We start from the raw sequence: 12,109 nt of genomic DNA, 5'->3' as shown, positions 1-12,109 counted from the left end.
AGAAGCATTGACAGCCATCATCCAGAAGCAATACCCAGCAAAAGGGATCTCTGCAAAAGCAGGTAGAGATGAGAATGGCTGCAGAGAGCACAGCTTGGAGCCACGGGCTGCTACACTGGCCCAGAGCTTTGCTGTGTATCATGCAGTGTGTTGCCTTGGAAAGCAGACGATAGTGAAAGTGCCCAGAGAAGATGGAGGGTGATGTTTGCTGTCTTTTGTCCTGCTACAGATGAGTGTGGACAGGGGCTGGCTTTCTCCTCTAGTCTGAGGTCCTATCAGTGGCCTGAAGAGTGAGGTTTGATTTCCTATAGGACAGAAATTAGATTAAATAACTGCAGAACGATCGTGTCTAGAATTCCTGTGACGTTGTTATTCTATGATTTAGCCAAAGCTCTGCTCAGGAAAGCTTCCTTGCTTCCTTATTGCCACTGGCAGAAGACACTGGAGTTACTTATACCACTTAATTGCAGAATCCTCAGTTTTACAGTTTACCAGTTTACCTCAGTTTAAAAGTTTACCAAAACTTTTTATTCAATGCACCTTCACTTGTTGCAAGCCTGAGCTAAAGTGCTGCCGTGAATCTCTGTCAGCAGATAGAGGATTAAAGCAAACAAAGCATGTCATGCACGTTCAGATCCCAGGCTTGCAGTACTAGCAGGGTGGATTGGGACAGTTTCCTGAAGAGCTGGAGAATGCAATAGCTGGCTGGCCAGCCCTGGAAAGCACAGACCTAAGAAGAAGGGTGGACAACATCAAAACACCCTTTAGATAAGGAATGTGATGCTAGGGATGCATGAGGTGCAGGAGGAAAATAAAGTACCAGCTTGTGAAATACAGAGGAGAAAGAAAAGGTTGCCAGTAGTTCTTCTACTTCATTCCCTAGAGTCAAAGGGGAGAGGTTTCTGGCGCCAGTTCGAAGAAGTGTTTGCGAAGGCAGATGTATAACTTGGGGAATTCCACCACCTAGTTAGCTGAACCAACAAACGTTGGCTTTGATGGAGCCTGAAGAGGCATTTTCTGCACAGTGTTTTCAAGTTTTGACAAATGTGGTCTCCTAGGTCAATCCAAGACACAACCCAGATGCTGGCCTCCCGCATGAGCTGTAAGAACATGCTTACACTGTTCTTCAGAACACTGCAGGGAATCGGGGACACATGGGAGTGTGAAGCCATATTTAATGTATGGAGTCAGTCAGGGAGGTTTTAGAAAATGGAGGGTTGTCTGGAAAATTGGGCTCTAAATGTTCTTGTCAAAAAGCATATCCTTCAGTTGTGTTAATTCAGATTACTCACTCGTAGGGTTTCAGTTTTTCCCCTCTTCAACAATGTCAGTGATATCCTGTCTGCAAAACAATCCTCGTAACTTTCCTTTACATAGGAGGGCTTTCCCTGTGGCTCTTGAGCAGGGTTAAAAATACAGTATGTCTAAAAAGCCAGAGGAAAAGAGAAAAAATTCTTTTGTGTGTGTGTGTGTGTGTGTGAATATTTGGTCTTGATATTACTGCATTTGTAACAGCGAGATTAGGTTTTGGAAGAGGGGTCTATTGAAAGAGATAGTGCTTGCCACTGCAGTACAAAGCTATGGAGCAGAAAAGGTATACTTTCTGTCTGATTATTTTCCAAACAAGAATGCCTATGACTAGCTTTGGGTAGTGCTACCATCCTAAAAGCTTATCTGGATTAACCTTCCACTAGTTTTGGATCTGGGCTGATTTAAAGCAATTCTACCTTTGCCATAGCCAGATACGTAGCTCAGTGGGTGATGCTAGCATCCGATATCTGCCAGGCAAAAGCCATACCAACTCCTAGGCAAAACTGTCATCTCCTAAATGTCACCTTGCTCTGGGAACGTTTTCCTTGGGAGTGCTCTTGTGTTGTCCAAGTCCACATGTGTCGGTACCACGTTTGGGAGCCAAGTGACGGGGTGCCAGGTTGTAAGAGCCAGCCCTTCTGCTTGGATTAGGCAGGCATCGCTGCACCAGGGCCAGGCGATTATCAGGTTGTCAACAGTTTCATTAGCAGAAGTCCTCTGCTCTGCAGGGGGATATTTCTATGGAGTAGTCTGAAAACATTTTCAAATAGCACCTGAGATGTCAGCGTAGGTTAAGAGGCACTATCTTTATAGGAAGAGCTTTTTTCAAGACTTGTAGTTTAAAGCATGCTCAAGGGTTACTTGGGAGGGGGTGGGGGAGTCATTGCTCCTCAGAGCAAACTGAAAAATCTCCCGTTTCACAAGACTTGCAGTTTTGTGGCCCCTTGGCCTTGAAGTCTTCCGTAGTGTCGGTGAACTTTGTAGCTAGAAAGGTAGTCTTTCATTCAACCTCATCTACAAGGCTGGGCCCATCCTCATCAGGAATTTCACATGTTGACTATTTCAATAAATGCAGCTTTTAATCTGCCACACATGATTAGACAGTAATTGTGTTCATAGCTGGAAACACCACAGAAGCCGTTGGCACGAAGTAGAGATTAGTCATACCATCAATTTGTTTTCTATTAAGCTTCAGGATTCATAGAAATGAAGAGCCACAGAGATTTCAGAAAAAAAAAATAAAAATACATGGAGGTAAATGAGCATTTCTGCAATTTCAACAGTCTCTTAAAGCCATGTGGTTTTGCAAAATGAAGCCATTAGAACAAAGCGTGTGTCCTCAAGAAAGTTGCAGCAAGAATCTTTTCTCCAGCTCGAGAGTGATAAGTCATTTTGCCAAATCCAGCTTTAAAATCTGACTTCAATGGTTATAGTACAGTGTTTACACAAAAGCTAGGAGTTTTTAAGTCTGGCATGTTTCAGAAAAAAAGCCAGCTACCTTTTCTGATTACCTGTTTTTTCCTAATTAGGTTACTCAATTTTCTTTTCTTAATGAGATACCGATGCGATCTTGCATTTATGCAAGCCAAAAATGTTCCATTGTATAACATGAGATTACAGGGAGCCAGGAGGAACTGAGGCATCAAGAAGTGGTTGCAGGCAGGGCAGGAGAGGTCACGGCTGAACACCAAGAAGACAAAATGTTGACATCTCAGAAATGTAGATAGGGTCTTTCAGTGGCAGAACAGAAAAATTGGATGGCAGAGGGGAAAAACTGAAGGTAAGATAAACCAGCTTTTTTCATTTGCCATAAATATGCTATAAAACAGATATGAAAGGCAACTTTAAATGTGTCATGCAATATTAAACTTTTAGCAAAAATCTTTGGTGAAAACAGAATTTGTCCAAGACCCTTTGGCTTTAGTCCATTCTACTTCTCTGTACCCTCACCTATTTACTATGGGAAGCCTGATCTGTGAAAGCGGAATCTTAAGAGTTCATCTGTTCATCCCTCATCCTCTGGCATATTTGCCAACTTTATGTCAAACTGCAAGGATGCCTTAAGACAATGACACAGCCCAGAGCTGGGATAGTTTCTTGAATCCTCAGGTAGAAGCCTTCTCCTATATTTTTTAAACTGATAGTGCTTTTGATTTGGTTTCTGGTGAGCAGCCACACTCCTGCCTGAGAGCCACATTGTGCTGGTGCCTGCTACTGCACCTTCTCAAGGCATCTGGGAACCAAATACTGAGAAATCCTGCCTTTATCCACCCTTGACAACTGGGTCTTGTCAGTAACTGTGTCTTAGTCAAGAAACAAAGAATAAAATCTGAGACTGAGTAACAAGAGCATCACTCAACACCAGGATACCAGCCACCCCAGGAAAGGCATCCCATCTGCAGTTTGTCCAAGCGTGAAACTAACTGAGTCATGACTTTGTCACTGAGTGATCTGGCTACAGATATATGGTTTCCGGATAAATATCATTCAGCGTGAAGACTAGGCTAAGGGTTTACTGACAGGCAGGCAAAGAGCCCTCCAAGATGCACAGTTCTCTTCCCAGGCTGCAGTAATGTATCTCCTTCCCTTCTGCCCTTGAGTCAAATGCACAGATCTTGGTTTAGGAGTTTGGGTTTAGCATGTTCTCAGAGAACATAGAAATATAAGGCTACCCTCAGAAACATCTCAGAAATCCCAACCCCAGCTGTGGCTCTGCTTCTCCAAAGAAGAATTAGTACCTCATGAGGTAGTACTGCTGCTTAAAAAGCAAACGGCTGGAGAAAGATACTGGTTGTTACCAAAAGGGACTGTAAGGGACAAAATGTCTTTTGGAAATGGTAGTCAAGGGATATGCCCCAACAGCGTTAAAAAAACAAATTCATTTTGGGAACTTTCTTCGCTTCTTAAGCTCCGGGCATAAAAACGAGGCTCCATAGACAAATTTCTCCCTGGCCTACATCTGTGGTGATTTCATGTAGGTTTACAAAGATCACTTCACGATGGAGCTAACGTCAGACTCAGTACTCACTGAGTTCAAACACATCTTCATGGGTAATTGTTCACCTTAAAAGTACTGTAGAATTTTCTCTATATATTTATTACAATAGCACATCATGGGAACTAAGTTAAGGCTGTAAGGACACTTGCATGTTAGGGCAGTTCCTGCTCTTGCCACTGCCTCTCTTATCTCTTTCCAGAAAAAATCTAGAAGCCAAGTGGGAGGTTTACCTCAGGAGACAGTTGTCTGAGTCAGAGGAGCAAAAATTTTTAGGAAAGAGATCAAGAAGTAGGTGCCTTGAAGCTTTGGTCCTTTCTCCAGAGATGTCTCTCAGGTGTCCTTCCTGCCTGGGACTTTACACAACCCATTTCATGGCTCTGGTTCAGGCCAGGTGGCTTTCTCTACAAGTCTCCTGAAAATCATATCTGTCTCCAGCTGATAATGTTCAGAAGCATGTGATGGCCAGGAGGAACACAGGGGGAATTGAATTGTGTGTAACATCCCCCTCACCCACACATTATAGCTCAGAGATCCAGATTTCATTAGGGGGACGGGCCACTTATTACTTCTTTTGACATAAAGGTAGGCTATGACAGCAACAAGGCAGGCAGCCTGCATCATTAAGAGTGGTGGAAATAGTTCACAAGCACATGTCCTTGTACGAGGAGTTCTTTGGCTAAAAGTTCCTATGACAGCACAATGGGGCTGTTAGTCCCATGCAACGAAAAGTTACTCTGTTCAGCTTCAGGCTTGGGTGTAAAAAGTAATTCAGGGTGCCAAAACAGTGTTTTTACTTATCCGGAACATGTTTTTTCACTTGGTCAGTCAGATTGGATACGGGAGCCCTGGATGAACTTTTCCTCTCCTTGATTCAAACCAGCAATTTCTTCTTAAACAAAACCCAGACTGTCTGGGCACTCACAAGGGTTACTTTGTGGTACTTAGAGATTTGGGGAAATGGGTCTCTATCCCTCCCGGCCGGATGCCATACTAAGTTCTTCAGCATCCAAAACTGTGGGGCTGGTGGGCAGCATGCTTTCCCATGAGGAGGGTGCTCCTCCTGCTCCAGCCCGTACGTGTTTCTTCTTGCCTCTCTCTAGCTATCACGTATCCCCATAATCACATTATTTCCCTGGGCTGTGTGATATGGGTTTAATCCCCAGGGGCAGAGAGGAGGACTGAATCTGGTTTCCCACCGCCCATGTGGATTCCCTCACCAGCAGGCTATTCAGGGAAAAGCAACTGCTATCTCCAACTGCTTTAAAAAAATCCTTTGATTCCTCAGCTTGTACTGCCAGTGCCCAAAATGAAATGCTTCACCATTTGTTTTGCCTGAAAACATTCCACAAAACTGCTTCCAATTTATGAATGGATTTGGCTACCTCAGAACCTCATTTTTAGCAAAGTTGCAACTCGCCCAAAACCCTCACCCGGTGCTATTCTTGAGTCCTTTGCCCAATCTTATGTTTCAGAAGGCAGTGTCTGTATACAGTGCGGTTGCCACCACCTTCCCTCCAAGCCCTCTCCTCCCTCAGTCAAAACAGGAAGGCAGGAGAAGAGCTGCAGCCAAGGCCCCTTGACCTTCTAGGGAGACAGCAAGTATTTATGTGGAGGCACTGGACTGATGATCTTAGCTGTGTTGACAGGAGTGAGTTATAAAGTGAAGCAGGCGTAAGTGCACTTTTAACGAGGCATAGGATTTCCAGGATTTAGGAGTGTTTTTAGCACCTTTCCCCTATGAGCCTGCTCATCCCTGCACCCTGTCTGCTTCCAAGTGAATACCGGTACCTCTTGCCAGATGGAGCTGGGAGCCGAGCATTAGTGCTGGGAGGTGATGGAAGCCTGAGGGACTGATCCGGCTCTGCTGTGGCACCGGGTGATGCCACAGGCTCAATCAGGGGAACTGTCCTCCTCCATCCTCCCCTGTGGAGCTGCCCTCTCCCTCCTTCCCCCTCCCCAGCATCCATTTAATACCCCGGAGAATTGGGTCAACGGCTCAGGGGCCCTCAGGGAGGGAAAGCTGGACACGGAGCATCTGCTGGAGCCTTGGCAGAGCTGCTTCTGCAAGCACAGGGCTTTGCCAGGAGGATCCACAGAGCCAGACCGAGGCAGAATTTGCCTCAAATTTTAAAGCCACCCAGAGGGTATTGATAGTCCAGATTCTTTGCTCCTACTGTGGTTCCCTCCCAGACTCATGAAGTGAGGGAATATTTGGGGAAGAGAGAACAGGAGAAGGAGCCAGTGACTGAGGTTTTCAGTCTTTCACTTGAGTCCATCCTTGCTCAGATGAACCTCCTAATTTATGTAGTCAAGAATCTAATGCAACTTAGACATTTCCTTCCCGATGTGAAGCAGAAAGCAAAACCAAGTTAAATGTACTGATATCTGCACCAAAAAGCAAACTAAGCTTTTTAGTTATAGTATTGTTCTATTGCCTTAAAAATACTTAGAAAAAAAATATTAAAGGAGCAAGAAATATTTCTAAGACCTTTACTTGATAAATAACTCAAATTCATCACTATTTCTTTGACCCAGTGAAGTCTCCTTTCTTTCTGCTTGCAGAAGAGCTGATAGCAAATAATTTAATTGCTATAAGCAGTTGCTTGTGCTGTGTTAGGAGAGTAAAGCAAGAAGAAATCACTAACATTGCATTACCAGTGTTTTCAGTCTCAAAGAATTAGCTGATTTTTTTGTCCTCCTGACCTGTATCCAGTCAAAAGAAAGGCTCTCTTACGTCTAGGGGGAATCAATTAAAATTAATCTTATTACCAAATAGACCTTTTCCACAGCAGTCAAAGCTCTTCTCTGGTTGAGTGATGTACTGCATTGAGTCAGTAAACTTGTACAGGGGACCAATTTTCAGTCAACAGCTTTATTTTTTGTTTGATGTTTCACAACTAGAGAAACATGATTTATCTCCCAGAGTTGTCTTTCAGAGAACAATTAAATTATTTAAGACAAGCAAGGCGAGCTGCTGACACATTTCAGTTCTGAAGTTCTGCTGTGCTGTTTACCCAGACAAAGCCCAAAACATGAAAGCTGGCCCCCTGCCTCTGTTTTCTTGTAACAGTCCGGAGAAGCAGATTTCCCCACTCCCTGGTTAACTAGATCTGCCTGGTTTGCTTAACCAGTGAGCGTATTCCTGCACTGCAGGAAGAACAATCCAAGCTCATTATGAGCTACTGGGCTGTAGTGCAAGATGGAGAAAACAGATTTGTTTTGGACAAGCTGCTCTGACATGGAGGTGCCAGGGTGAATAACCTTTGGGGGAAAAAAAAATAAAAAAAATCTGTCTACAAGAGCAAGATGAATAATCTGACAAATGAATGGCTCTGTATTTTGTATCAAAGCACAAGATGACTAGAAGTCGTGGAGATCTGACTCATAAGCAGAAATAGCATGCTGGGGATGGCTGGCAGCGTTGCTACCACCAGCTGCCTGCCCCCACCACTGGAGGTTGGGTAGCTCAGATGCTGCTGCTTAAGCAATTCAGGCAAAAAAGGGCTACAGCTAAGCATTTTAAGGGAAATGTGTCAGTGCTCTAGTTTATAATCTCGCTTGTTAAGATAAACCTTGAAACAGTCCTGAATTGCCACGAAGCCTCTCAGCTCTCTAGGCAGGAGGAACAGAAACCTTGCAAGGCATCCTGGTGGAAGTTGCGCCAGGAACAAGTCAGCACTCGGCAGGGCAGTTTGTCCCAGCTAAGCAGCACTTCGCTGCCACGGCAAGGTGTTGACAGAAGCACGCACCCCCACCCCACCGTCCTCTTTATCAGCCTTTTTGAGATGGGCAAGCTTTAAACTGGGACCTATTTAAACGTCCTGCCCCATTACCGACCGGCAGCTGCAAGCAATTCTGCAACAAATCCCGTATCCCCTGACTAAAATGTGTAGTCCTAATCCCAGTGTGTAAAGCTTCAGACCAGGTCCTCCAGGTAAACACACAGTGCTTCACCTGCTCTTCTGCAAAAAGGAGACTTTTGCAAGTGCCTTATCAGTGCCGTTTTCTCTTCCTTTTCTCGGCGCCTCCTCCCACCTGTAACTTTCCAACATGTTTATTATGTAGAAGGAGAAAGCTCAGAAAAATCAAACTCCTACAAATGCAGGGGGGAGGGAGAACGGATGGTTGGGTATATGCACCCATTCCCACTGAGGGTGCAGTTACACAGCAGCTGCAGTTACTCTAAATTGGAGTTGCCATAGCAAAGCCCTGCCTGCATCGTCCTGCCGTCCACCCCCCCTCTCCCCCCCATTCTCTCACCGGAAAACAAAGGAGGTACACGTGAAAAGCAGAAAAACACTGCCCGGAGCTGATTCGGCTGAAATATAGTTCTAGATAAAAATGATTCGTTTTGGACGATTGAACTCCATGCTAAAGCTCGCTGTCCACCTCAGCCGGTGGAAGGGCAAAGGAGGAAGGGAGAATTTGCAGGGCTGGGGGAGAAAGAGCAGGAGTGATGCTGTGCTCAGTTTGGGACATTTGAATTTTTTGCAGAACAAATTCTTAGCAGTGTTATCTCATTGCCGAGAAGCTGCCTCGAAAGGGAGATCCCACCTGGTCCCTCTCTCAGCTCCGGTGGGTTAACCTGCTGCTCTGAGCTCCCTGCCTGACCCTGGCTAATGCCATAGCATAGGGCCACGGCTCGCCCGGGCTGCCGGTGGGAAGTGCGGAGAGGGAGGGGCACCCCTTCTGCTGGCCGCCTCGTTTTTCTCCTTTTAAAACTACTGTAAAATTGCAAACTGAGGTTTGGGGGTATGATAGACAAGTTTGGAAAGAGACGCTTTAAGTTTGCTCAGAGCTACTTTGTCACTGAATTATGCAACGCTCAGGTTTGCTACATTAGAACTCCTCTCAGAGAGCTTAATTCTGTTTCACCGTTACTCAAAGAACGCACTAGCTGAAAATATCTACAGAAACTCAAGTGATGTGGGGGACGGTGCCCAGCCTCTGAAATTGCAGATTCCCACAAGTTCTTCCCATGTAAACCGGCATTGTTAAGCGGCGGTATCTGCAGCCCTGGGAATTTCTGACACCCTTGATGGATCACTCATGTGCTGCCTACAGCAACGTTTATTAGAGATCTTCTGCTATACTTATTAATAATTATAGTCCAATTAGTGTTTGGTAAATTATTTTAATCAAGAATTGTCTTTAAAAAGGTGTCTAAAAATACCTTGTGGTATGGAGAGTCATACACGTAATATTGCATCTCAACTCTGTTACTATTACACAAGAAGGATTCTGGCCACGATTTCTCTTTTCCCACTCTTCAAACAAACAAAAAGAACTGTTGAAAGATCTGGCAACTTCAGAGAGTGAAAGGCAGCAGCAAGTAGCCAGCTGCCTTTGAGTTCTCAGGTGCATAGAGGAGAGAAGCATCAGGTGTACTTCCACAGCCTCCATGCAGCAACAGTTAGGTGGGATGGGATGTCTGCCCGGGACAAGGAAAACCGAGGGATGCAGGTTATTTGAGAGTGGTTTGGTCGCTGGCAGTCAGCTGTGGGAGCCGCGGGAATTCAAGATGCAGGAATTTGGATCTTTGTTTTAGGAACATTCCTTGGAAAGTATCGGGGCCAGTTACATGATGGTCCGAGATCCCTTATCTTATCTGAACCCGGCACAGGGGGGACGGCGGGTCCGGGGCGGGGGTCCCAGAGGCATAGTTCCCCTCGGGACCGGGGGCTCCAGGGCACTTGCCGGGTGTCACATCCCTTTCCCGGTGACTGCGGCGGCCCCGCGGTTTGCACCGCCACGACCCTCGTCCTTCGGGGCAGAGGGGGTCCCGGACCCCCCGCGCCCCTTTCCCGTGCGCCCACCAGCGCGGAGCGGTGAGCAGCACAGCGCAAGCAGGGAGGGATTTTTTTTTTTAATTTTTTCCCCCCCACCGCCTTTTCCTCCTTTGCGCGCCGCGGTCTGCCCCGTACTGCTCACGGGAGAGCTCGGGCTGTAACTTTCCATGGACAAAATAATGAAAAGAGGAATAGCCGGGAGAAAAGGAGAGGAGGCGGGAATAGGCGGGCAGTCCCGGCACAGGGGTCTGCAAAGAGAGCGGCCGCCACCTGCCCCCGCCGGCCGGCGGTGCGGGGCGTCCCGGGGCTCCCGGACTTACTTTCTGGGGGTCGGCGTAGGTGCCCAGCCCCAGCAGCGGGATGCTGTTCCCGTCGCTCAGCGGGACGCGGTGGTTCTCGGCTGTCAGGTTCATAGTGCCGGCAGGTAGGGCCGCCCCGAACCCGGGGCTGCCTCCGGCAGGGGCGGGAACCGCCTCTCCGCAGCCAACCGCAGCCCCTGCGCACCGGCACCCACCGACGGACCCGACCGGACCGACGGTGTCTCTGCAGGGGCCGAGGTGCGAACTGCCCGCTCCCGCCAGCGGGGAGTGCCTTTTTGGGGGGCTGAGCCACGTGTGCCGGTGGCGGCCCTGCACCGCGCACCGCCCCGAGCCCCGCCCCGACACGGCGCCGCCGACCCCCGCGTCGGCCCCGTCGAGACCCCCTCCCCCGGGACCTTTTGCAGTGCAAAGGCTTCTTGTGTGAAACTCAAAGCGGGCCGGTGGGCGTCCTGCACTCTGGAAGGAGGGGGGGGAGAGGGGTAGGGTCCTGCCCGCTGCCAGGGATCCCCCTCGGGGCTGCGCTGCCCGGAGCTGCCGGCGAGGGGTCCAGCCCCCGGCAGCTGAGGTGTCTGCCCTGCTTTGCCCCCGCCTGCAGGGCACGGGCTTCCCATGTTTTAGGGTGGCAGGGCTTGGCATTTTTCCCGCAGAGGTGTAAAGCCCTTTTTAAACCCTCAAATTCGGGGTTACCGGGGACACTGTGTGTCCTCTGGGGACAGTTTCCACTTCTCCTTTCCAAAGGCCACAGGTTGAAAACCACAGCTGTAGGTGCAAGGAAGGAATGAAAAAAATTCCAGACAGGACAGTGGTGAATAGTTCCTCTGCCTTAGCAAGAGTCCCAAATCACAGTGATTGGGCTCAGGTTGCTCACAGTTTGGTTCTCCTCCACAGTGGAAAAAATGTAAGTATTTCCTATCACTGATATCCTGTTAGGAGACAATGCCCTTTATGAAATTAAACCCAGGGCTCTTACTGTCCTTTCTGACCTTCATAAAACACTCAGGGCTATGTCTCTACAACCCTCTGCAGAGATGAACCCTATTCTGAGCCAGCAGCTTTTCTGTCCTGCAACTGTATTTATGTTGGTTCTCCCTGTTTGATTTTGAAGTGTATGCTACTCTATTACTTCCCAGATCAACCTGAAATTAAACCCTCAAAGAACATTATTCCTCAGCCATAAACACGTCCTTTGCCTGGCAGATTATTGTTTTATCTCCTCTAATACCCTACTTGCCTTTCGGTGCATAATAATTGAAGAAGTTACACAATTCCAAGAAGAAGGTTAATGGACCCATCATGATAACTTATCTTCGCAGAGTTCTTGAAATCAATAGGTGTACATTAGTTTGCATTTGGAAAAATGTTTAATGGCTGTTAAGGCTGGGGACCTACCTGAAGAACACTCTACCAAGAGAAGCTTTCAGAGTTACAGATTAAATGCCTGTGAGGGTCTCCAGTGGAAATAGAAAAATTGCTACATTTACTGACAGGAATGTGCCAAGCAGCCCATGGCTAAGTGCAAGCCCAATTCAACCCTGCTCAAAAATTATGAGGTAGGACATTCTGCAGGACAAATGTAGCATGCTGTGGTGTAAAATGCTTATTGGAAGGTGGGCTGAATTTGGCCAAGGCCATCTCAGGGAGTGGAGCTTGGGCAAGCTACAGGCTGGCTGTAGGTGCTGTGAGCAGCCTGA

The 12,109-nt window shown here is 47.3% G+C and overlaps 1 protein-coding gene across 1 annotated transcript in view; it reads right to left on the bottom strand.

Annotated features, from left to right (window-relative positions):
* Positions 1-10,741, bottom strand: part of AKR1D1 (aldo-keto reductase family 1 member D1) — a 36,697-nt gene extending 25,956 nt beyond the window's left edge. The window contains exon 1 of the mRNA XM_030448490.1: positions 10,419-10,741. Coding sequence (XP_030304350.1) covers positions 10,419-10,511 — 93 coding nt within the window. The 5' untranslated portion in view covers positions 10,512-10,741. The remainder of the gene's footprint in view (positions 1-10,418) is intronic.
* Positions 10,742-12,109: the final 1,368 nt, after the last annotated feature.

The sequence above is a fragment of the Calypte anna genome, chromosome 1, assembly GCF_003957555.1.
Source record: "Calypte anna isolate BGI_N300 chromosome 1, bCalAnn1_v1.p, whole genome shotgun sequence".
In the NCBI taxonomy this organism is placed as follows: domain Eukaryota; kingdom Metazoa; phylum Chordata; class Aves; order Apodiformes; family Trochilidae; genus Calypte; species Calypte anna.
The sequence above is the reverse complement of the archived record's forward strand: the minus strand, read 5'-3'. Positions and strand labels throughout refer to the sequence as shown.